The 21,599-nt window shown below is 59.6% G+C and overlaps 1 protein-coding gene across 5 annotated transcripts; it reads left to right on the forward strand.

The window, feature by feature from the left end:
* The first annotated feature begins 2,952 nt into the window (after positions 1 to 2,952).
* Positions 2,953 to 21,018, forward strand: HYAL2 (hyaluronidase 2). 5 transcript variants are annotated; one of them, XM_073352577.1, is made up of 5 exons: positions 9,972 to 10,208; positions 10,760 to 10,999; positions 11,907 to 12,880; positions 19,109 to 19,198; positions 19,757 to 21,018. In XM_073352577.1, exons 2-5 carry the CDS (start codon positions 10,822 to 10,824, stop codon positions 20,156 to 20,158), a joined length of 1,644 nt encoding a protein of 547 aa, XP_073208678.1. In that variant the 5' UTR covers positions 9,972 to 10,208; positions 10,760 to 10,821; the 3' UTR covers positions 20,159 to 21,018. The 5 variants fall into 5 exon arrangements, with proteins under 5 accessions (XP_073208681.1, XP_073208678.1, XP_073208680.1 ...); XM_073352579.1 differs by lacking the exon at positions 10,760 to 10,999 and adding an exon at positions 11,036 to 11,445 and having other exon boundaries at positions 9,976 to 10,208; XM_073352580.1 differs by lacking the exons at positions 9,972 to 10,208; positions 10,760 to 10,999 and adding an exon at positions 2,953 to 3,078.
* The last annotated feature ends 581 nt before the right edge of the window (positions 21,019 to 21,599 follow it).

Below are 21,599 nucleotides of genomic sequence, written 5' to 3' on the forward strand. Positions count from 1 at the left end.
CTCCCTGCCTGATCTCTGCCTGGAGACAAGCGTCACCTTCAGCCACTCCATGGAGCTGCCCCATGGCCAGTGGTGGACCCTGGGGAAAGTGCTTTGATTTAAATGGCTCCTGTGCTGGGAAATGTTCCTGAACCTGGACTCCTCTATCCACAGAGCAGGTACAGCATGGGCTGTGTGGCAGGGCTGGCTTTCCCGTATCATGCATTGGTGTGCCTCTGCCCAGCTTGGAAGGACCTCACTAGGCAGCGAGGGGAGATTGGTCTCTGTGGCCCATTCAGTCCTTGAGCCATCAGCAGAGACTGCTGGCAAGGGGTCCAGTTAGTGCTGGCATGGGTGCCTATGCACTAGGAACTGGAGTGGGACTCGCTCAACCCATTTCCCAGAGATCTCTGGGCAGACATCAGTCACTGCTGAGCTAGGAAGGCCCTGTACCCTGAATCCCTGAGCCAGCCAGGCCTTTGCACACAGAGCAACAGTGAACAAGACTTGGGTAGTGGTGACACATGGGGCTGCCTTGGGATCACAGCTGGAGCTACCGGCATCAGAGAACTTGCTCCTGGGTCCCATCCCATGTGGCTTGCTGGCTGCCATCCCAGCACCCATCCCAAGGAAGCAGGTGGGCTCAGTGGTGAGATACTGGAGAAGCAACATGCGTCAGAGGAGAGGCCAGGGGGTGGCGAGGGGGCAGGAGAGCTGCAGGGAGCAGGACGCTTACAGATACATAGAAGATGTGTGGGTATCATGCTGATGGAGGCCCTGCATAAATGGATGGATGGGGATAGAGACAGAGACTTGATTGGGAGTCATTCAGAAAGGGGGCAGGTTCTCTTTGGGTGCCTTGGCAGCCATCACTCATGTGGCTCAGGCGGAAGGGAGCTTGGGTTAAATGGGGCTTTAGGCATCAGCCATTAGATTCTGGGGGCCCATGCTGGGTGGTGCGGGGAAGGACCCTCTGTCTGAAGGCACATGATGACAGGCACCCCACCCCAGGCTGCTGAGGAAGGTGAGTTCTTTCTCCATGGAGCAGCATGGCTAACCTTTGAGTGTCATGGGAGCTTGACCTCCACTAGGTCCCGCCAGGTCCATTCCACCCTGAGGCCAGAACAGATCTCTACAGTTTCTTTTCCTGGCCCCAGCCCAGCAGAGCTCAGGGCAGGAAACCTGTATTGTTCCTGATTCTAGAAAGCTGCTGAGTCACCATGGTGAGGCGGGAAACGGGAGGCACCGAAGGGCTGATCCAGCAGCTCCATGAGCAACCCAAGCACTCAGTGGCGGCGCAGTGACAGGCAGAGGAAATCCCCCCCTGCCCCTAAATGCCAGCATTCCCTGGGACCACACAGCCATGATGCTCCCCGGGAGCACTGTGCTGGTTCTGTCCTGCTGCTCCTTTGCCTGCCCCTCGCATCCCCCTGCTAGCCAAGGGATTCTGGCAGCACCCGTGTACCCTGGTCTAGGAATAGCAAACAGCCCCTCGGGCAACTGCTCCTTAGCGCTGAACTGTAACTGTGCCATGCTTGGGAACAAACTGGAACTAAAGCTACAGTTGCAGAGTTGCAGCAATTTTCCCTTCTAAGGCAACAAGGCCTGAGAAGACAGCCGCCCCACCCCCATCTGCCACATACTGAGTCCCACCAATTCTAGGCCAGCCCAGACAAGGATCAAATCCCCTGACACCAACTCAGGACACATCCCAGGGTCCTGCAAATTCCCTATACAGCCTCAGTCTGGGCCCAGGAGACATCTCCCCACCCCCCACTTCACTGGTGACTGCAGAACATCTCTGGGGCAGCTCCGGCATGTGCTCCTTTGGGAAAGTCTTTGAGCATTTCTAACATCCTTTATGGGGTTTAGCACCTGTAAAGAAGACAGGGCACCTGCGCCATTGTGCCCCGCCAGATCTCCATAGCACACCCGCCGGTGTTCCACGAACAGCTGGCCAGGGGCCTCTGCGCCAGCCCCAGAATGTGGCTTCTGTATTGGCCCTGCACCTACGGGCAGTTCAGCTTAGGGGGCAATGGGGGCTAGTCTCTCTGGCATCCTCTAACAGTGCAGGCTCCAGTCCCCTCGCCCGCAGACGGTGCTCTCCAGTCCTGCTGGAGTCAGGCAGACCCGGAAGCGGAGGAAGAATCGTTCAAGGGGAGCAGAACCTTCCGACACATCCTGGTGGTACCAGACACACCCACAGAGCACAGCTTGGGGGCACTGTGCCAGGCCCAGCTGCTCTGCATCGCCATCTACAGGTTGGGAGAGGTGCACATTGGAGCCAAGAGTCTGGAGAGCTTTTGGGTGACTCTTGTTGCAGTATTTCCTTTTTGGGTGGGGCAGGTGGCAACATCAGAACAGGATGGGAAGCAGCGCTCGATCCAGCCCATGCTAAGCCCCGATCTTGCCCCGTCGGCAGGGTTGGGGGAAACTGGGCTGGTGCATGATGGAACAGCAGCAGTCGCCTTGGGTTGCAAGTGGAAGCGAACGCGGGGGAGATCCCCTGAGACCTTGCTGACCTCTGAGCCACCCTTCCTCCCATCTCTGAGCTTTCTGAGGCCTTGTGGTTGCTGAGCAGGGACTGCACAGCTTTCCTTTCCATTTGCCAGCAGGAAATGAGGCTCGGTTCCGGGAGAAAGGCCTTCCAAGCTAGGGGGGAGTCTAGGGGGACAAAGGGGTGGGCACTGGCTAAGGCACATAGGGCAGCTCCATTGGGGCGGGTGAGAACTGGGGAGCGCACACCTCCCTGGACTGCAGAGACTGAGAGTGTGCACCTCTGGAACGGGGGACCAAGCCTAGGAGAGCTGAGAAGGAGAGAGAGACGTTGGGAGACAGAGCCCCTGGAATCCCAGCCCTGGGACGGCACAGCCCAGGAAGCATCTTTGTCCAATCCGGACCCTTTGTACTGTTCGGAGATCCCCTGCCTGGGTCAAAACTCTCCTCCTCGCCAGCTCCGTCATTCATTTATTTCTCCCTTCCTTCGCTGGGTGCAGCCGTCTGTGAGGCGTTTCCCCCAGTGTGGACCGCTCTCTCTACCACACCCTTCCCTGTGCCAACATTGCGGCTGCCACCCGGAGCCACAGAAAGCTAAGCCAGGTGGGTGAGTAGTTTTTTATACTGTGGGAGGGTGAAGGGACCTGCTTTACCTGGAGAGAATAACGGGCTGGGATGAACCTAGCAATAGAAATGAGATCAGGAAAGGAGTGATAAGAGCAGGGAGTTGGGATACCTCGGTTCTCTTCCCAGTTCTGGAAGGGAAGTGGTGGTGGTGGGGGAATCGAACAGTGAGAACGGGGGGGGCAATGTGTGTCAGGACTCCTGAGGTCTATTCCCAGCTCCATCACATGCTCATTCTGATAGTGTTACCTAGTGGCTGGAGCATTGGGCTAGGCCTTGAAAGAGCTGGGTTCTAGACCTGGCTCTGCTGCTGGCCTGCTGCATGATCACTTCCTCTCTCCGTGCCTCAGTTTCCCCATCTATAAAATGGGGCTGATGATACTGACTGGTCTCCCAGAGGGGTTCTGTGAGTAAATGAATGTCCACAAAGTGCTATGACTCCCTCCAATGTGTGGTGCAAGGACACAGCCAGTGTTAACCTATAGAGAGGCCACAGGAGGCTAGCAAAAGATCTGATCCTGCCCCAATGCCAGGGGTAGGAGACAAGACTTAATGCACTAACCCAGAGCGTGAGGGGGGATCTGTCAGTGCCATGTGCTAGAAGCACCCCGGCCAGCTGTCCCAGAGGGGAGTAGAACATCCAGTGACCTGCAATGTTCATTGTGCTCATCTAGATGGGTGTGGGCACCTACTCAGTGCCCTGCCTCCTTCATGCCAGGTGTGTGGCAGAAACCTCCCCTATTTAGAGTCGTCCTGGCTAGGACCTTACACTGCTGAGGGTGAATCTGATCCAAGGGCATTGCTCAGGGAGTCTCATGGTAACTGTGTTTGCCAGCGTACGCCTAGCATTGGCAGAAGCAGTGCCAGGCACCTCACACACCGCTCCCTGCCAAGGTGCCTCAGCCTCTGGGGTGAGCAGGGAGGTTGGGTCCGTGGCCCAGTCAGTCCTCAGCCTTTCTGCAGCAACTAAAAGCTGGTGGGCTGTTGGCATTGTGACGGGCCCATGGGACTGACACCCCACAAACTCATGTCACACAAGCCAGTGACTAGCCATCAGGTGGGGACTTTGGCTGCCCACGTGCCAGTGCTTGAAACAACTAGCCCCAAGGGTCAATGAGAAGGCGGTTTGATCAATGGTGCAGCAGGTTTGGACACCGTGAGGGCAGACAAGTGAGAGGTTCTGGAGAGAGCTTCTTGCTCGGGTAGAGCTGAGGACTGTATGACGTGCAGCAGAGATCAGCTGGAGCTGAGATGCTACAGCAGCAATGCACTAGAGCCGTGTGTGGCAGCAAGACCCTGTGAGTAGGATGTGGCCCTGGGAAGCTGGGTTCAGGACCTGGCTCTGTCACCCACTTGCTTTCTGTCTTTGGGTAACGCTTAGTGCCTCAGCTTCCCCATCTGTGCAATGGTGATAGTGACCCCCACCTTTGCAAAGGGCTTTGCAATCTATATTGTTAGTGTGATAACATGAGACTTGGTAGCTGGAAGGATACAGGAGCTGTGGGTCCCAGGCTGTGGTTTGAGTGTTGTGGAAAGTAAGCGGGGGGACGTGTGTGTGTGCTCTGGTTCTGTATCCAGACCAGCGTACTTAGCAGGGACTTTCTTGCTCAGTTCTCTGTACTGGGGACAACTGTCTCATTTACAGTGTTTCCAGGACTAAAACAGAGGAGGCACTGTCCAGAAAAGTGAGAGTGCTAGACCCAGAGCAGTTCCCAGCCACTTCTGTCCCAGCCTCTCCCAGCAGGGGGCGCTGTAGGGTGTGGGGCAGGAGTGCTGGCTGGGGGGAGTGGAAGTGTTGAGGAGGCCTTGTTTCACTCTCCCCTCTGGACTGCTGGTGAGTGTCTCATGCTTCCAACCTGGAACACACCCGGCTTCCTGCATTTCTTCCTGGCTGTTCCCTCATCCCAGGCACATGGATTTCCGGGCCCATCAAGAAGCCGGATGGGCTGTGTGTATTATCTCCTCCATCAGCCCTAGCTTGGGTTGCTTTGCTTTGTTCCCGGCAAGGAGGCATGGAATGATAATCCTACGCTGCAGCCATTGCGCAGTGTTACACCCGCGGGGCAGCCCACCAGGCAGAACGGCATCCCCTAGTGACAGTCAGCCTTGTCCCCTGAAGAGACCTGGCCTAACATGGGGTGGAGGGAATTGGGGTCTGTAATGGGGGTGGTGGGCAGGGGGAATTGGGGTCTGCAATGGGGGGTGGGCGGGGGGAATTGGGGTCTGCAATGTGGGGTGGGCAGAGGGAATTGGAGTCTGTAATGGGGGTGGGTGGGGGTGGTGGACAGGGGAATTGGGGTCTGTAATGGGGGGTGGGCGGAATTGGGGTCTATAATGGGGGGTGGGCAGGGGGAATTGGAGTCTGTAGTGGGGGTGGTGGACAGGGGGATTTGGGGTCTGTAATGGGGGGAGGGGGGAATTGGGGCCTGTAATGGTGGGGTGTAGCTCTGGGAGGAGGGGAGGGGAAGTGCAGGTGTGGTTGGCATGGCTGGTGGTGCGTATCCACCCTGAATTGGCTGCCTATGCTCCTGTGCGGGGCTAGGGGTTGGGCTGGCAAAGCCCCCAGCTCCCGGAATGTGGGCTGGCTGGCCTCCTTGCTGGGAGCTGCCCCACTGCTGCCTCCTGAGCCCTTCGTGTGGAACAGTGCCCCCAGCTCCACAGCCAGCTCCTCTGGGAGTCCCCATTGTTTGACTGGCCTGGCCCCTGCCTCAGCCTAGCCCCAGTGCCTCCCCTTCCCCCCTCCTCCCACTGGGAGCTCACCCCCCACCCCGAACTGCAGAGCCCAGCTTGGGCCAGTGCCTTCCCCTTGCCCCCTCCCACTGGGAGCTCACCCCCCACCCCGAACTGCAGAGCCCAGCTTGGGCCAGTGCCTTCCCCTTGCCCCCTCCCACTGGGAGCTCACCCCCCACCCCGAACTGCAGAGCCCAGCTTGGGCCAGTGCCTCCCCTTCCCCCCTCCCACTGGGAGCTCACCCCCCACCCCGAACTGCAGAGCCCAGCTTGGGCCAGTGCCTTCCCCTTGCCCTCCTCCCACTGGGAGCTCACCCCCCACCCCGAACTGCAGAGCCCAGCTTGGGCCAGTGCCTTCCCCTTGCCCTCCTCCCACTGGGAGCTCACCCCCCACCCCGAACTGCAGAGCCCAGCTTGGGCCAGTGCCTTCCCCTTGCCCTCCTCCCACTGGGAGCTCACCCCCCACCCCGAACTGCAGAGCCCAGCTTGGGCCAGTGCCTTCCCCTTGCCCTCCTCCCACTGGGAGCTCACCCCCCACCCCGAACTGCAGAGCCCAGCTTGGGCCAGTGCCTTCCCCTTCCCCCCTCCTCCCACTTGGGCCTCACCCCCTTGACCCTCCCCAGCGCAGGGGTGGGGGGGCTGTGATCGGATTACAGATCAGCCGCCCTTCATTTCCTCTGCCGCTGGAGATCCGTCTCAGCTGGGATGAAGGCACCGGATGATCCAGTAGCTCTCCTCCCTGTTGGTATTCCCTGGCCTTGGGCCTCACATGATGGGCATGCACTGCCAGAACCCACCCACTGCTGCTCAGAGGGCATTGCTGGTACCACTCTGCCCTGATGATTCTGGCACCTGCTGTAGGGAGTGGGGCAGGAGCACTGGCTGTGGGGAGAGCACCGAGCTACTCCAGCCTCTCCCAGCAGGGGGTGCTGTGGGGAACAGGGCAGGAACACTGGCTGTGGGGGGGACCTCCTAGCTATTCCAGTCCAGCCTCTTGCAGCAGGGGGTGCAGTGGGGAGTGGGGGAGGAGCACTGGCTGTTGGGGGAGCTCCTGGCTACACCAGCCCCAGCCTCTTCCAGCAGGGGCGTAGGGAGTGGGAGAGGAGCGCTCGTTGTTGGGGGAGCTCCCAGCTACTCCAGCCCCAGCCTCTCCCTGCAGGGGGCACTGTGGGGAGGGGCAGGAGTGCTGGGTATGTGGGGAGCTCCCAGTTAACGGATCTGGTCTCTCCCAGCAGGAGCAGGAAAGAGTGGGGAGGTAGCAGTGCTTGTCTGTGGGGTGGCTGCTTGTTAAGAAAAGCCCTAAGGTGTCCCTCCATTTGTGTAACCAGCGAGTAATGCTGGGGTGGGAGTGGATCTTCTGTACCTTACCCTGTGGGGAGGGGGGGTGGTGGTGGTGGGGTTTCTTATCCCAGCTGTCACTAGTTGGCCTCATCCTGTTTGCTTGTCTGGACTCGTGCACTCGGGAAGTTCTAGCAGTAGAAGCTAAAGGAGTGAATTTAAACCACTGTAAGCCCACATGTGGAAAGCCAAAGGGAGCTAAGCTAAACCAGAAGCAGACACTTCTGAACTAAGCATATGTGGTCAAACTCCCCCTATATACAAGCCCTTAATTACTTTACACACAGTGTCTTGTAAGTGGCTCACATGTGACTGGAAAAGCAGGGCCCGGCTAAAAGCAAGCCCCAAGGTTATTCCCCTGGTGCCCTGCAAACCCAGTGGAGGAAGGAAGGGGAGGTGCCCAGGCCAGCTGGCAGTGCAAACATAAAACTGCATTCAATTGTGGGGGTGTGAGATTGGGGCTGTGGCGACAGCCCTGGAGCTCAAAGGCCTCTGGTTGCTTGCAGCCAAGATACAGCATGGGCAGCGGCAGGGCAAACAGCCCCCATATAACCTGCATGCCTCAGCCCCACCCCGCAGAGACCAACCTCTATGTGTGAGACAGGGGCATCCGCTGGAGGCCAGCAAAAGCATTCAATACGTTCCCCTTGGACCCACCCTAACCTTGAGGGAAGCTGCTACTGTAGATGGGCCCAAACCATTTGAGAACTGGGGCCCGGTCGTGCACCCTGTAACAGTGTCCCCAATGATCTCGTCCTACTATCCCCATTTGCAACAGCAATCCTGGATGGATCAGGAGGGATCTGCAGTGGGCAACCTTGGTCAGCCTGTGGGCCATTTCACTAGTGCAGAGGGACCCTCTGGCCGACTCAGTCCTCGGTCTCGCTGCTGGGAGTGCCAGCAGGTTTGGTGGCAGTGGGTGTCACGTAGATACCGGCCCATTTGGAAATCGACTGGGACATCCCTCCCCATCTAATTCATAGCCAAAAGGCCACTCATCAGCCACCCCAAGCCAAGGCTCTTTGGTCTCCTTTGACCTGGGCTGGGTTATGGAACTAGGGACCTAGAGGTGAGAGACTCCATCTCCAGAGCCATCCCAGTCCCCAGTGCCGTAGGTGACTGAAGGCACTTTTTGGAGGCTTTAATCAATAAGGAATCCAGCATGTGGCACTGTCTCTTTAACCCCTATGTTCCTGCTCATAGCCCAGGGCTCCCAGAAAGGAGTGTTCAAGCAAAGTGTAAAGCTTTAGAGACATCCTGAGCTGACAAGCACCATTGCTGTCCCTGGTGGTGGCACTCAGCAGAGAGACCTGGGACACCATGGGGTCTCAAGGCCCTTCTGGGATAGGGTTGAGGCCCACGGGCTCAGTGGTATGGGGGAAGCAGGAGCTCTGTTATGTAGTTAGATAGAAGCTGATTTCCAGAGACAAGGAAGACCCACGACTGCAGCTGAACTCAACCAGGGCTGATCGCTCAGCATCCTGTGTCTGCAGGTTCCCCAGATGGCACCGTACACCAGCCAGCCGCCAAACTCAGACAAGCCCCATTGAACCCCTGAGTGCTGTCGGCTTCTGCGATCATGAGAACATGCAAATAACCTCGTGGTGGGAGAAGATCCAGCTGCTTAGCCTTCTGGCTCTGAAGAGCTGGTTTTGATTGAGCTCTAGTGGCACTTTGGAAGGGCTCCAGAACGCCGGCTGGTTGGAACGCGCCAGCCATTTGGCATGCCAAGCCCTGCCCTGGCAGCCAGTTGCCAGAGCTCTGGGGGAGCCATTGAACCCAGCAGACTGGCGGGCGCATTCCTGGGAAGGAAAATGGCCCTCCCGAGACAATGGCCATTCACTGGGGCTGACATTGTTCCCCCAGCAGATGTTTATGTAGAGTCCATAACGAAACAAATGTTCGAAGGGATTCCCAGCCGTTGACATAACAACCGCTTTGTGACTTGATCAGAGAGCCAGTGCTCCCAAGTCAATCCTTATACTAGTGGTTCTCAAACTTTTGTACTGGTGACCCCTTTCACATAGCAAGCCTCTGAGTGCGACCCCCCCTTTATAAATGAAAAAAACATTTTTATATATTTAACACCATTATAAATGCTGGAGGAAGAGCGGGATTTGGGGTGGAGGCAGACAGTTTGTGACCCCCCCCAGGTAATAACCTCACGACCCCCTGGAGCGGTCCCGACCCCCCATTTGAGAACCCCTGCCTTATACCAACTCCCGCCGGGCGAGGGCAAGGCAGCAGGCATGCCCGCCCCCTTGTCTGCAGCTCCCGGAGAAAACAGGCTCCGAACACTGGAATCGCAGAGGACTCTGGGGCTGGGGCCCCCGGGACCCACACACAGAGACAGCCAGCGCCCTCTGCCCTGCGACCCACAGCACCCCCTGCTGGGAGAAGCTGGAACTGGAGTAACCAGGACCCCCCCCAGCCAGTGCTCCTGCCCCACTCCCCACAGCACCCCCTGCTGGGAGAGGCTGGGGCTGAAGTAGCTGGGAGCCCCCCCCAGCCAGTGACCCTCTCCACCTCCCCACAGCGCCCTCCTGTGGGCAGAGGCCGGCGCTGCAGCAGTTCGCCGCTCCCCTAACTGGCGCCCTGTGCGGGCTCCGTTAGCCCGGCCGCTCCCCTGGCCCCGCCCTGCCCCGGCGCGCGCCGCCCCCTGCAGTTCAGTAGCAAGCGGCGCTTGGCATGCCAAGCCCGCCGGGCTGTACCAAGTGGTTCCTGCCGACTGGGGAAGGGGGTAAGGACTAGTGCACATAAAAACAACGGTCCCCGTTGCCACGGAGCGTTAGAAACGGCGCAGACCGAGCTAGAGACCGCAGAACTTCCCTCCCGCTTCCGGCCGGCTGCGCGCGCTGAGCCGGTGCCTCCCTGGGGGGGCGGGTCCGCAGGAATTCCCCCTCCCCTCCGGCTCGCATTGGGCCGCTCCAGCCCCTGGGCTTTTAAAGGGGCTGCCGAGGCCGGCAGCGGCGAGCGGGGTGGTGTTGGGCTCGTGGCCCTTTAAAGGGGCTCGCTGGGGGGTGATGGGGAGCTGAGCCCCAGGTGAGTGCGCGCCCGGAGCGCAGGGGAGCTGCTGGGGCCCGCCCGGCCGCGACCCGCTCGGGGCTGGGCGAGGAGGGAACTTTCCCAGCTACCGGGGCGGGGGGCGTGGGGCGCTCCCACCGGCCCCGGTTCCGGCGCGGGGGCTGCCGAGCCCCTCCGCGGCCGGGGAGCGTCCCGCTCTGGAGCGGAGCCCGGGTGGCTGGGAAAGGTCCCCTGTTCCCCGGCTTGCCCTGCCCTGCCCTGCCCCGCTCCGGCAGCTCGCGGTCTGGATCCCGGCGTGCGGCTTGGCTGGGGGTCCGGCGAGGCGGGCCGACGGGCAGCTGGTAACTCTGGGGAGCCCCGGCTCTGTCCCGGACGCGCCGCTCCGCGTTGTCCCTCTCCCGGCTCTGCGCCGTGCGGTGATTTGTGCCGCTCGCCGGCCGGCCGGCCGGGCTGGGAGCGGATCTGTCCTCGCTGCAGCTCTGCTCCGTGGGGCTGCTCTGCGCGGCTTTGTGCGAGCGCTTGCTCTGCTGACACCCACATTTTTCTCTCCCTCCTCCCCCCCCCCCCAGCTTTGCTATTTGATCTCCGGCGCTTGCTTCCCACCGAGCGGCTGGCCTCGCAGGCTATTGCAATGGAAAAAAGTTCGCGCTGCCCCGGAGCTCGTGCGAAGCCTGTTGCTCAGTGCGCGGAGCTGCCGAACAAAAGGTGGCCTGGCTGGGACAGCTCGGCGGAGCTGCGGCGGGGGTCGCACAGGGGGAGAGGGAGGGATCGGTCGGGAACAAAGCGTGTCCGACCCACCGGCTGCGCTGGTAAGCGAAGGCCCGCACATTCTTGGGATGTTTCAGGGCTTCAAACCTCCGGCGTGGGGCCTGATCCTTCCGGTTTATCGCCAGCGTCAATCCGGAGTGACTCGACCCGAGTGGTCGCGGTCGGCGCCACGTGTGGGGGAGATCGGAGCCAGGCCCTAAGTTGCAAGCTCCCTTCCAGGGAGTTTACGTGCCTGCTGTGTGGTGGGGCCCGGCTCTTGCTGGGGGGACTGTCAAGAAAGCTCTGCTGGAACTGCACCACTGGAGCTGAGCTCTGGAGCCGGCCCTTGGCTGGGCCTGGGGAGGCTGCTCAGCCTGCAGTGCTGACCGACCTGGGCCTGGGACTGCTCTCAGCCCTGTACCGCTGCTGGTGCTGGAGGGTTTTGTGGCTGGCAGCTTCCCCTCCTAAGGACGAGTCTCTGCTGCCCATCCAGTTGTACTGCGCTCAGGTGGGTTGCGGCAGGTCAGGACCAAAGTGCGGTGGCAGAGCCCTGGGAGTTAGCTCCAGGGCTGGAACAACAGAGGCTGCCGCAGGTTGGGCTCTCGGGGCAGGAAGGCTGGTCTGGGGTCTAAGATACTAGGCTGAAAGGCAGGAGATCTCTGTTCCGTTCCCAGCTCCACTGCAGTCCTCCTGTACGGCCTCAGGCCAGTCACTTGAGCTTTGAGCATCAGTTTCCCTTCTGTATTGTCCCCAGCTCAGAGCAGAGATGCACGAATGTTTGTGATGCGCTCACAAGGGGGCCAGTGGTAGACCATTGGAGTACCTCGATGGATTGGAGGGGCGTTGGCAAAGCTGGGTTTGTGGGGTTGGGCTAGTAGGGGGGTTTCAGGGGCATTGGCAGAGCTCTACTGCTAGCAGGGTGGGGGAGTGCCTTTTGCCCTACCCTCTTACAGCCTTTTCCCCCGGCAGGCTGTGACCTGAAGCCATCCTGTGACCGAGCAGCCCAGCGAGAGAGAATGCGGGGAGGCTCTGCGCTGGCAGTGCCATGGCTCCTGCTCCTTGCTGTCACCAGCAGCCGTGGGCAGGACGAGAAGCCAACCTTTGCCCCCCTCTTCACCCAGAAGCCCTTCATTGTGGCCTGGAATGCGCCGACCCAGGACTGCAGGCCTCGCTTCAAGGTCCAGCTGGACTTCAGCCTCTTTGACCTGCAGGCCTCTCCCAACGAGGGCTTCGTAGACCAGAATCTCACCATCTTCTACAAGGAGCGCCTGGGCCGCTACCCCTACTACGACGAGCAGCAGGTGGCTGTGAACGGGGGTGTCCCCCAGAACAGCAGCCTCACGGATCACCTGGACCGGCTCCAGGAGGGCATCCGCAAGTACATCCGCTCAGAGGCCAAGGAAGGGCTGGCTGTCATTGACTGGGAGGAGTGGCGGCCCATTTGGATCCGCAACTGGCAGAACAAGGACGTCTACCGCAAGAACTCCCGTCAGCTGGTGCTGTTGCGGCACCCCAGCTGGCAGGAGGACCTGGTGAACAAGGAGGCCCAGTATGAGTTTGAGAGCTCGGCCCAGGAATTCATGCTCCTCACCCTGCAGCACGCCAAGAGCTACCGGCCCAAGCAGCTGTGGGGTTACTACCTCTTCCCGGACTGCTACAACCACGACTACAGCAAGAACCCGGACAGCTACACGGGGCGCTGCCCTGACGTGGAGGAGACCCGCAATGACCGTCTGGCCTGGCTCTGGAAGGAGAGCACAGCCCTCTATCCCTCCATCTACCTAGACCAGGTCCTGGCCTCCTCCGAGAATGGCCGCAAGTTTGTGCACTCGCGGGTTATGGAGGCCCTGCGGATCTCCCACCAGCACCACGACGGCTACTCGCTGCCCGTCTTCGTCTATACCAGGCCCACCTACAGCCGCAAGCTGGATGTGCTGAGCAGGGTAAGGCGGCGCCCGTGTCCCAGGGACCGACCCATTTCTGCCAGAGGTGCTGGGGCTTTACCCTGCTTCTTCCCAGGCCTCTAGCTCTCTGGCTCTGGGAGAGGGTAGTGAGTGGGCTCACCACTAGGGGGCAGTGTGATCATACACCCTCCCAGTATATTACAGCAAAGGCACCAGAACATACCAAGGGAACAGACTTTCCAGTCTTTTCCAGGCCTCATGTGAACTCTGCCACGGAGGGTGGGAGGAACTGGTTCTTCCCACCTTCCAAGGCTTTAAACACCAGCTCCCCAAATTCAACCCCAGCTGTGCCTGGTGACACTTTATGGGGTAGAGCAGGGTCCCAGTCCTGCTTGCCCCTCTGCATCTGAGTGGACTTGCCAGCAGCCCTGTTGCTTGTGCCAGCTGGGCATAGGGCTCTTGCATGGTGGTAGCTAAGTGAGCTGGGACAGGGCTGCTCTGTGGCCCTCCTGGCAGGCGCTGGTGGGAGGAGAGAAGGCTGGGCAGTGGAGGTGGGGTGGGGGAGAATCTTCCTGTGTTAGCCAGGTGGGTCTATGAGATCACACTCCAGCTCCCTGGTCCTGCCCAGCGTTGCCGTGGCTGAGGAGGGCTTGGGGATGAGTTCCTGACCTTACAATGCCCCGGCTGGTGGGGGGAGTGCAGCTGTTGAAATGGGAGCCGTGGCCCTGCCACTGTGCAGGCTAACTGCCGGTTGACAGCCGCCACTTCCCCTTTCTGGATCCCGCCCCACAGGGCCCAGCTTCAGGAGGCAGCCGGAAGACGAGCATGGGTTTGAGAGCCAGGACTCCTGGGTTCCATTCCCAGCCCTCCTGCCTGAGCATAGGCAAATCAGCTAGAGACAGATTTTTCTCAAGAGCTCAGGTGAAAATCCAGTGCCTGAGCTCTCTGGGCCCCAGGTGTGGTGTGGGGGAAAGGTCCCATTTGGGGGGGGGGGGGGCATACAGAGCTGTGGTGGGGTGTAGTCTGAAATGATCCCATCCTGTACTATACCCCCGTTAGCCAACCCCCCGCCCAGCGTGGAAGGTCCATGCTGTCACAGGATGCCCTCTGCGGTGCCGAGGATCTCCATTGGGAAGTCTGTTTCCTGGTGCCCTGTGGTGTAACTGTCCCTACAAGAGCCTGCAGGGGGCAGCATGATGGGTGGGGAGGTGGCTGTGGTGGGGGACGAAAGGCAGGAGTGGGAGGGTGGTGCTGGTGCCATTGTTCTGGCCGTCCATGCCTGACGCTTAGTGGCAGGGCCTGCAGATACCCAAGAATGGCTTAATGTATGAAACCATTGCAGTCTCTCCCTGTGGGGCAGGGGTGTGTCCGAGCTGCGAGCAGGCAGGCAGAGGCCAGTATCTGTCACGGGGGGTGCCCCATTGTCCTTTGTGGGGCTCCAAGCCGTGCTGTTGGGCTGACAGGGGTGGGAGTGTTAGATCTGGCCCACTCCTGTTGCCAGCCCGATACGGTGCCAGCTCCGTGGTTCCAGGAGAGCAGTTCCATCAACCTCCCTCCTGATGGGATGGGGCTGTGCCCTGGGTGGGCTCCTCCAGCAGAGCATGGAGGAGCCTCGGGTGCTAGCAGGTGGTGGGCGGGCAGGGAGAGGCAGGCAGGCACCAAGCCCCTTGCAGCAATGGGGGAGGGGTAGGAGGCAACAATCTCCTTTTCTAACTGTTGAGGATGTAGCATGGGGCACCCCACTGAAATGGGGGATGTGGGGTCTCCCAGCAGTTTTGTATAAAGGGCCCCCTTGTAACAGAACCTGTGTGAATGGACTCTGGTCTGAGCCCTGCTCCACTTTGCACTCCTACCCTGCAGGCACTGGGAGAGGGAAGCTGAGCCAAGCCCCATGGGAAACCTCTCTGCACAGAGACTCTGTGGGGTGTTGCAGAGTAGCAGCCATGTTAGTCTGTATTCGCAAAAAGAACAGGAGGACTTATGGCACCTTAGCGACTAACCAATTTATTTGAGCATAAGCTTTCGTGAGCTACAGCTCACTTCATCGGATGTAGCTCACGAAAGCTTATGCTCAAATAAATTGGTTAGTCTCTAAGGTGCCACAAGTCCTCCTGTTCTTTTTGTGGGATGTTGGTTGCTGAGATGGGGGTGAAAGGGCCACAGAGGCCCCCTGCACCCATCAGCCCATCTATAACGCTCAGTGTGCCAGCTTTGCTGGGCACAGCACCCCATTAGTGGCTGAGTAGAAGTCCAGGGGGCCCTGCACAAAGCCAGCTGCTAGCATGGCTGGGGCTGCGAAGCCATTTCTCTGGGGCGGGCTGGGAGTCAGAGGTTCTCGGGGTCCTCATGCTGTCCTGCACAGCTGGGCAGCTCCTAGTGGTATGGGTGGGGGCTCTCCACCCCTGGCCTTCTGGGCATGTTGAGGGGGTGGAGGCAAGTGGGAGGACACCAGTGACCCCAGCTGGGCAGATTCTTCTCTGCTCTTGGTGATTACGGCCTCCTTTGCTGCTGTCTGCCAGGGCAGCACATGCCTGAATGCTTCCTCCTGTGTCCTGCTGAGTGCGGCTCCTGGCTGGGGCTGCTTCCCATGGGAAGTGCTCCGGGGGCGGAGGGGTCCTTGGGCCGATGGGAGTGGGGTCTCTGTAGGTGGCAGGCTGCTTCTTTCTGGGGTACATACATTGGTGCTAGAGTGCAGCTCACCTCTTAGAGGAGAGGCCTGATCTCGTATGCAGGGGAGGAAGGGCCAGGTGTTCTAATGGCTAGAGTGGGAACTGCGTGCCAGGACTCCTGGGTTCTATTCCTGGCTCTGGCTGTGGAGTGGGGTCTAGGGGCTAGAAGAAGAGACTGCGAGCCAGCACTCCTGGGTTCTATTCTCACTGCTGGCACTTAAATTTTCTGACCTTGAATAAATCATCTTCTGTCCCTGTGCCTCAGTTTCCATTTCTGTAACATGGACACACTAGTCCTCAGGGAGGCAATGAGAGGGCTAATTATGAGGCATTGGTGCTGGTGTTTGACAAGTGGCTTAGGCATAGCACTGACATGGAGCAGGGCAGCCGGCTGCTGGCCATTCTCCTAAGGAACTAGAGAAATGGGGTCTAGATAGTATTATGATAAAGTGGATGCACAGCTGGCTGAAAGATGGTACTCCAGGGTTTGCTGTCAGACTAGGAAGGTGCATCTAGTGGGGCCCTGCAGGGATCAGTCCTGGGTCCAGAGCTAGTCAATATTTTCATTAATGACTTGGATGAGGGAGTGGGGAGTTTGCCTATAAAACTATGCAGGGGCCACCAAGCTGGGCGGTGTTGCAAGCCCTTTGGAGGGCAGGGTTAGAATTCAAAACAACCTTGACCAATTGAGAATTGGTCTGAAATCAACAAGATGAACTTCAACAAAGACAAGGGCAATGTATTACACTTAGGAAGGAAAAATCAAATGCACAGCTGCAAAATGGGAACTAACTGGCTAGGTGGCTGTGCTACTGAAAAGGGGTCTGGGGGTTAGAGTGGATCAAACGGATGCAGTAGAGTTGCTGCACCCCCCCTCCACAAAAAAAAAAAAAGCTAATTTCATTCTGGGGTGTTTTAACATGAGTGTCGTGTGGGAGGACATTGTCCTGCTCAGCACTGATGAGGCCTCATCTGGGCACCGCACTTTAGAAAGATGGGGACAAATTGAAGAGTCCAGAGAAGAGTAGCAAAAATGATCAAAAGTTTAGAAAACCTGACCTGTGAGGACAGGTTAAAAATTTGGGGCAAGTTTTGTCTTCAGAAAAGAAGACTGAGGGGGGAGCTGATACCAGTCCTCAAACATGTTAAGGGCTGTTACAAAGAGGCTGGTGATCGATTGTTCTCCATAGCCCCTGACAGTAGGACAAAGTAATAACTTCCAAGGGAGGTTGTGGAATCTCCGTCACTGGAGGGTTTTAAGAACAAGTCAGACAAACCCCTGTCCGGGCTGCTCTAGGGTGACTTGGTCCTGCCTCAGCGCAGGGGGCTGGACTTGATGGCTTCTCAAGGTGCCTTCCAGCCCAACATTGGTCTCATATCCACTAGTCCACATGCAGCCACCAGGGGCTTTTTGTGGGGCTACAACAGCCTCCTGGACAGTGAAGGGGTGGGGAAATCGACCTCTTCCCCCTCCCTCCCTGTTGTTCCTGGCTGCACTGCTCTGGACCATCTCTGGAGACAGGTGGGGTACAATGCTGCAGGAGCAAAGTGAGTTCTCGACCCCCCCTTGATAGGGGTTGGTGGGGCTCAGACTTCAGCCCTGGGGTGGTTGGACAGCAGGCTCCAGTGGTGGGACTTCAGGAACCTGGCCATGGGTCTGCAGGTGCTAACCCTCAGCTCTGGCCATGTGACCCCAGCTTCGGGCTCCGGTCACTGGCTCTGGTCCCAGGTTCCAGCTGCAGAGCTGGCCCTTGGTGCTGACCTCTAGCCCCTGCTGTGTGGCAGCAGGCTCTGACCCCCAGCTTCAGCTGCACGGCCCCTGGCTCTGACCACGCAGCCATGGGCACTGACCCCCCGGCTCCAGGCATGCAGGCTTACCACCCCCTTCCCCCATTTGCCTTGGGCCCCTGCTGTCTCCCCTGCATCCATCACCCCAGGTCCTCACTGCCTCCCCCTCTAACCCCTCCTGCCCCCTATCATCCAGGCCTTAATTTGTCCTGGGGCTTGCTGAGAAAAGTGATATTAACAAACATGCAAATATCTCAGCCTCCCAGCTAGCTAATAAGTCTCCTGGGAAAAGTGATATGAACCAACAGACAAATACCACTTTTCACAGCACTATTTTTGTTGAGTCTGCAAAAACCCCACCAACCCTACATAAATAAGTGACTGATTTGGATGTGTAGATGTGCATATTTAAGTATTTTAGGGGAAAATGTCTGTGGCCACTAGCAAGAGTTGGTGGTCACACTCCGAGGCCACCAAAAATTGTGTTGAGAACCCCTGCGCTAACCTCTCAGTGCTGGCTCCAAGTTTGGATGAATGTGATGTGAAGGGACTTGAATAGGCTACAACCCCTTTGTGAGACTAGGGTAGCAGGGGGCTGCTGTGGGTCAAGATTGAGGGGCATTGGCAGGGCTGTGTGGGGAGAGCCGAGGGCGGGGATAGCAAGGGGCTGTGGGTTGGGATTGAGGGGCACTGGCAGAGCTGTGTGCAGGGAGCCCAGGCCTGGGATCTCGGAGGGCTGCAGCAGCTGGGTAAGTGGGCAAGGCCATGGGTGGGGAGGCTGCTGGGACCCCGGTTCTCAGTCACTCCACCAGTCCCACTTGCTAGGCAACTTACTCCTGCAGCTGCCCACCCCCATCCCAGGCAGGAGCTGAGCTGCACACATGCCCTGCCTCCCACCTCTGGTGCTCTCAGCCCATTTCCCTGGCTGCTGGCTGCCCCCAGACGCTTCCCTCCTGCCTGGCTTTCAGTGCTTGTTCCATCAGGCCACCTGCTGTCTCAGCAGCCCTGATGGCCAGGCCCAGCCCAGGAACATGCATGCTGGCCTGGGGCAAGGAAGGGAGGGGCAGGAATGTGAGGAGTACAGGGTGGGGATGCTCCACCCCCACCCCATCACAAAGTGCCTGCAACCAGGCTGGGTGTGGCCCTGGGATATCTCTGGTAACTGGCAACCTTTAACTCCCAGCTGCTTCATGGACTCTGGGTGTGAGTGTGTGTGTGTGTGGGGGGGGAGACACTGCTTTCCCTGGTGCCAGAAAGGCAGCCACCTCTGGGGTGGAGCACAGCAGCTGTTCTAACAGCACCCAGCAACAGTGTGGCGCACGTAACGGAGAATCCCGGAGGCAGCTGGACTGGGGAAGAGTGTGGGGGGGAGAGGAGCATTTATGGAGGTGCAGTGTAGGGAGCTGGGATTTGGGCAGCAGAATTGGGGGGAGGGGCCTAGCAGGAAAAGTACCCTGGGATCTTTAATGGCCTCAGGTGGCAAGTTAGTGTGCCCAAAAGCACCTGCCTCTAGCACCACAGCGGTGCTCTAGCGCCACCCAGGAGGCCTCCGGTCCTGGCCAGGCCTAGCCCTGCTCAGAGACTAGCAGAGAGGGCACGCCTCCAGTGCAGCCCAGCTGGAGTCTGAGCACCCCACCCCCGCAGGGGATTGACTGCTATGGCACTGCCCTTCCACATGAGCCAGTCCTCCTGCCCCTGGAGTATCCAGGTGGGAGCAGTATGCAGGTTGTTTCGGGGGGCTGCACCTGCCTACCTCCGGCTGCAAGGTTCCACCCTAACCATTGGCCCTGTCTGGATTCCTCCCTTGCAGACGGACCTGGTCTCCACCATTGGCGAGAGCGCCGCCCTGGGGGCGGCTGGTGCCATCTTCTGGGGCGATGCAGACTACACCAAGAGCCAGGTAGGTACAGAGGGAGGACAGCTCCCCCTTCGCCCGCAGCAGGGAAGCATCCTCCTGCCAACTGAGCTCTGGTATCGAACATGGGGAGCACCTCTCAACAGTCCTGCTCCTGCCCCCGGTGGAGTCAAAAACTGAAATGGGATTGGGCCCGGTTCCCTGCTGGCATCTGCCTACCGCAGCCTGTGCTGAGTGAGCCAGGGGCTGCGCACAGCATGTGTTGTGGCCTTCCTGGATGCTCCAGTCTGTGCCCATGAGGTCTGAGCATCCCGTGGTGCCTGACCCCGGGCAATCAGTGGGGCAGAGGAAGCTGCCTGCCTCCTTGGGGCCCTGCTAATCCTGGCCTGCTTGGCATAGGGTAGTGCCACCCCCTGCATGCAGCAATAGTGCTGCCAGCCGCTGGGGATCTGAAGGCAGGTGAAGGAACAATGCTAGCGCCTGGCAAAGCTGTTGGTGTGCCCTGGTGGGCTTGAGCTGCCCCTGGGTTCCTAGCAGGGCCTGCCATGGCAGTCAGTTCACTGCCGCCCTCTGGCTCTCGCTCACCCCTCGTTCCCTTCCCAGAGCACCTGCCAGACCATCAAGGCCTACCTGGAGGAGGAGCTGGGTCACTACATCGTCAACGTCACCACGGCAGCCCAGCGCTGCAGCCAGGCGCTGTGCCAGGGCAGGGGGCGCTGCCGGCGCCGGGACAGCACCGCCAACGTCTTCCTCCACCTCAACCCGCTCAGCTTCCAGATCCGGCGCCGGGGCGAGGCCGACAGGCAGCAGCCGCTGCTGCGGGCAGAGGGGGAGCTGTCTGCCACTGACACCGCCTATCTACGGACCCACTTCCGGTGCCAGTGTTACCAGGGCTGGCACGGGGACGAGTGCGAGCGGCAGCTGAGCACCCACAACAGTGCAGCCTGCCCAGCCTGTGCCACTCTGGGACTCCTGGTGCTGGGGTTCCTGGCCCGTTTGGACTAGTCTGGCCCCTTACTCAGGTCCTCGTGGCAGTAGGCCGTCTCCTGGCGCTTAGCATGGCAGGGACATGGGCGCAATAGGTGGCACTTGCAGTCAGAGCCCCACGTGCCCCTCTGTGGGGCCGACAGACTTGCAACCCAGGAGCCTTTTGTATTTCGTTTAGCGCCAATGTAGCGGATCTATTGGAGGTGGCCCCCTACCTCTGCCTCTGCTGAGGGGGTGAGAGGCCCCTCCAGCCTTCCCTGCGGGCCAGCAGAGTGCTTGCAGCTGTGGGGGTGGGAGATGTTCCTGGGCAGTGATGCGGCGATAGGGGGCAGCCCGCAGCTAGGAGGAGCGGCGGGGGGAGATCTGCCCTGGTGTGGAAATACAAGGGCTGTGCCCTGGACTGGCTTCATCCCCCAGGGCCAGGTAGCTCCTTCCCTACTGCTGGGTGTGCCCCAGTGCGGAGCCTGGCCCCATGGTGTGTGGGTAGGGGGGTGATCATCCTTTCCCCAGCTCAGCAGAGGGACAGGGGACTGTCAAAATGAGCTAAGCTGCACAGAGGGTGTGGGGTGCCCCCCAGCTCTACCCTAGGCTTTGTGGGATGTGGAGGAGGGAGGGGATGGCAGGGCCCTTCTCCTGTTGTAAGGAGTGGGGCGGATATGCAGTGAGCGAAGGAGTGTCGGGGAGGCAAGGCCTGGTGTGATAAATACTGCTGTATGTGTCTGGAAACCCCCCTGGGGGCAGAGTTTATGGACTTGGGGAGGATATGCCCTTCCATGCCTGGGTGAGGCGGGGGCTGGGCCGGACGCCTGCCAGGAGCCAGTGCCCTGCTTCTGTCACTGAGAAACCAAAGTTATCTCACCATTAAAGGCGGAATGAGAGCGGGCGGCTGCTGTTTGCTTATGGCGCAGCTCCCCCTTGCCCTGGGAGCAGGGAGCAGCCCCATTTCCCAAGCCCTGCTGTGGGGGAGGCTGGGGCAGGTGCTCCGGGGGCTTTTGGTTTCCATGGGGTGGATTTGGGGCTGGCACAAAGGGACCAGCTCAGTGTAGGGTGCCCTCCTGGTACAGCAGGGCCCCTCTTGGCTGGCACAATGCCCGAGATAGGGAGGCAACTCTAGCTGAGTCAAGTCTGGACCATCCATCTCCCACCCCCCCGCCCCTGCTGACAATTCCCTGTTTCTCCTGGCCCCTGGTGTGTGACTCAACAGCCAGCGTGCATGGTACCAAGCACCCTTCCCTCCCCCGCTTACTGAGCTGCCCTCTGTTAGCTCCTGGCACAGGGCAAGGAGACATCTGCCCGGGAGGTCTCCTACTCCTGTATGGCGTGGACTCTTGCCCTGGCTGGGCTGGGGCTTCCCGCTGGACTGGGTTCCTTTGCCCCTGGGATGGCAGCACAAGACAGCTGCGAGGAAGGCTAGCTTGTGGAGGGAGCACTAGGGCTGGGAACTGGCGTGAGTCATGCC

The sequence above is a fragment of the Lepidochelys kempii genome, chromosome 7 (genome assembly GCF_965140265.1).
Source record: "Lepidochelys kempii isolate rLepKem1 chromosome 7, rLepKem1.hap2, whole genome shotgun sequence".
NCBI classification, from domain to species: domain Eukaryota; kingdom Metazoa; phylum Chordata; order Testudines; family Cheloniidae; genus Lepidochelys; species Lepidochelys kempii.